Source organism: Anarrhichthys ocellatus, unplaced genomic scaffold (genome assembly GCF_004355925.1).
Source record: "Anarrhichthys ocellatus isolate YVR2014 unplaced genomic scaffold, GSC_Weel_1.0 scaffold6045, whole genome shotgun sequence".
NCBI classification, from domain to species: domain Eukaryota; kingdom Metazoa; phylum Chordata; class Actinopteri; order Perciformes; family Anarhichadidae; genus Anarrhichthys; species Anarrhichthys ocellatus.
The window spans coordinates 1-3125 of record NW_022286019.1 but is presented as its reverse complement, the minus strand read 5'-3'; the positions used below and the strand labels follow the sequence as shown (position 1 = coordinate 3125).

The following is a 3125-nucleotide window of genomic DNA, read 5'->3' as shown; positions in this document are numbered from 1 at the left end:
CCCCTTAATAATAAAAACCTTCATTTAAAAACTGCATTTTGTGTTTACTTGTGTTATCTTTGTCTAATATTTAAATTTGTTTGATGATCTGAAACATTTAAGTGTGACAAACATGCAAAAAAATAAGAAATCAGGAAGGGGGCAAACACTTTTTCACACAACTGTAAATCTATCTATATATATCTATATATATATATATCTATATATCTATATCTCGATATATATATATATATATCTATATCTCGATATCTATATCTCGATATCTATATCTCGATATCTAGATAGAGATAGATAGATAGAGATATAGATAGATCGATATATAGATATATAGATATATAGCTAGATAGATATATAGATATATGTAGATATATATATCATCTTATATTATGATTATAAAGGGGGGGGTCTGAGCGGTATTTAGTTGGTTGCCACTTCACCACTAGGTGCCACTAACTCTTCCACACTGTTCCTTTAAGTTAAAGGTGCTCAATCTTGAGCATCTGTTGCCTCCACACGGCTCTCAACATGCCAACTGCTGAGCAGCCGGCGGCTAACACAGTGCTAACAGCGCTAACAGTGTCAAACCTGAGGGGGAACACTACGATCTCCCCGACCCGCTGGGACCCGCACATGTGAGCGTCACGCTGGCATGTGACGCTCACATCCTTTCTTCCTGCAGCGTCTCGCTCTCCTGAACAGAATTCTAGGCGTTGGCCACGAAGCACATGTCCCTCTTCAGGTGTATCTGCAGGCCGCTGGCGCCGGCGAAACTCTTGGAGCAGCGGATGCATCGGTACGGTTTCTCCCCCGAGTGCGTGCGCTTGTGCTTCTTCATGGTGTCTCCGTCGCTGAAGGTGCGGCAGCAGTACGGGCAGCTGTACGGACGCTCGCCCGTGTGGATGCGCAGGTGGCGCCGCAGGTTCCCCCTCTGGCTGAAGCTCTTGGAGCAGAAGGTGCAGCGGTGCGGCCGTTCGCCCGTGTGCGTGCGCAGGTGGCGCCGCAGGTCCGCCGACTGCGCGAAGGACTTGCAGCACCAGTCGCAGGCGTAGGTCTTCCTCTTCTGCTCCAGGTGGAGGCGGAGGCCGCCGGCATGGCCGAACGCCTCGCCGCAGCGGGGACAGCGGTGGACGAGCTCGAGGACGCGACCAGCCGCCGCGTCGTCGTCCGCCGTCACCTTCTCCTGACTTTTTTTGTGCCGGTGAGCTTCGCGTCGGTCCGGACGCATCACCATGGTGGACTGTTCCCGTGAGACGTGCGTCAGAGAGTCTGTGTGACCTTCAGGTTCACTCACTTTGAGTTCCTCGGGTTCGCTTTTGATCAGAGCCGGGCCTGGAGGATCCTCTCGGAGGGCAGGAACGTCAAAGTGGATTTTAGGAAGCGAGTCGGTGGAGTGAGAAGGAAGAAGTGAAGCTTTGCCAAACGCCTCCCTCTGAGGGTCCGGCTTCACCTCGGCCGGCACCGTGTCCCCCGGGAGAAGGATAGGAGACGTCTCGCTCTGGACCGTCAGCAGCTGCACAGAAACCACCTGCTCCAGAGGCTCCCTAGGCTGGTTCTGGGGGGAGTCGGGCTCCTCGGAGCGGGGCCTCGGTTCTGCATCACAGAGCTGTTGCTCAGGAGACGCAAAAACAAGACTGGACCGGGTCGACCCTGGAACAACGAGGAACAACACGAGAGTCAGTACAGCAAGCACCCCGTCTCATCTGACCGAGCCTCTGCAGTGAATAATACTTCTTCTCTTATTACACTATCTGTTATTCTAATATTCAGATTACTGGTCAAATAACATTCATGTGTTTGTGTCCATTCATACAATAACACATTCTAATAGAGAGTAACTGTGTGCAGTTGGGTTCAGAGTGATGCTCAGCAGCAGCCTCCTGCTGTGACGGCCTTTATCATCTCATCTGCTTTATGTTCAATAGAAACACACCAGCATGTGTTGTTCAACCAATCCTGTATCAACACGTGTTAAGGGTTAATTCGGCATATTGTTATCAAATCCAAACAGTAACGTTTCTCACTTTTAACAGTTGAATCTATTGTCAGAACCTCAGCTGAGGCTCGGAGGGACAAGAGAAAGTATCGCCAGCTGGCTCACAAAACACACATTTGTCATTAAATTGGATTGGAGTGGATTTTATGTCAGGTGCCGAATTCACCAGCGGGTCCTACGTCATCCGTACAGACGGTGACGTCCGTGTTCTAACCGACTCTTAGCGTCATTTCGCTATAAAACATTAAACTTCGTGTATTTCTCAACGCGGTCTGGAACGCGGTTCTCTCGCACCGCTCGCTCTGGAGCTAGCGGACTAGCTCGGCCCTTACTCAGCCACTCCGTCTCGGCCTCCAGCAGCAGGATGTCCCGCAGCTGCCTCCGGAGGCTCTCGTTCTCCCGCTTGGTCTTCGCGGTCTCCTCCCGGTACTCGGTCACCGTGTCCTCCACCACGTGCAGGATCTCCTTCACCACGACCGCTAGCCGCTCCGTAAGGTAGGCGCTCAGTAGCTGCAGTTTGGTCATTTTGGAACCATCAACAAGCTGCGTCCGCATCCACACCGGAAACAGAACGGGACAACAACAAACGAAACAGGAAACGGGATCGCTGTTGTCCGTGGATACACTGTGTTCCTTCAGAATAAAAGCGTATGTTATTATTTATTTATAATAGCACAGTTCATACACAGACTCAATGTGCTTCACGGGAACAAAGTAGCACGGTTCATTTATTGTGAGTGTTGCAGTTTGTGTTACTGTGAAGATTATTATTATTATTAAAAAGGGAATAATGATAATAATACTGATTTGTTTTTATTGTGCCTAAACACATGAGCTTTAAATCCTTTTACTTTTGATAAATTAAGTACATTTTGATCATAATACTTCTGTACTATTACATAACGAAGATTTTAGATGATTTGTATATTTTATTAAAGGCAGATATGGTAGCATAGTAATATTACTGAGTAAATATATTTTCAAAATAAAACCGTAAATTTTATTTTGTCCACGTTGAAGTATGATCATTAATGTTTAACTTCTGATCGCTTCAGCTCAAAGTGGTGCAAGTCATGGATTACCCTCAGGAGACAACCTCCGGTTCTTTAAGTGAAGTCAAAGCTTCATGTGT

At 47.8% G+C, this 3125-nt stretch overlaps 1 protein-coding gene across 1 annotated transcript; it reads right to left on the bottom strand.

The window, feature by feature from the left end:
• Positions 1-404: 404 nt before the first annotated feature.
• On the bottom strand, positions 405-3031 carry LOC116380071 (zinc finger protein 358-like). The gene is made up of 2 exons (XM_031842030.1): positions 2326-3031; positions 405-1647 (listed from the first exon to the last, which is right to left on the bottom strand). Exons 1-2 carry the CDS (start codon positions 2546-2548, stop codon positions 704-706), a joined length of 1167 nt encoding a protein of 388 aa, XP_031697890.1. The 5' UTR covers positions 2549-3031; the 3' UTR covers positions 405-703.
• Positions 3032-3125: the final 94 nt, after the last annotated feature.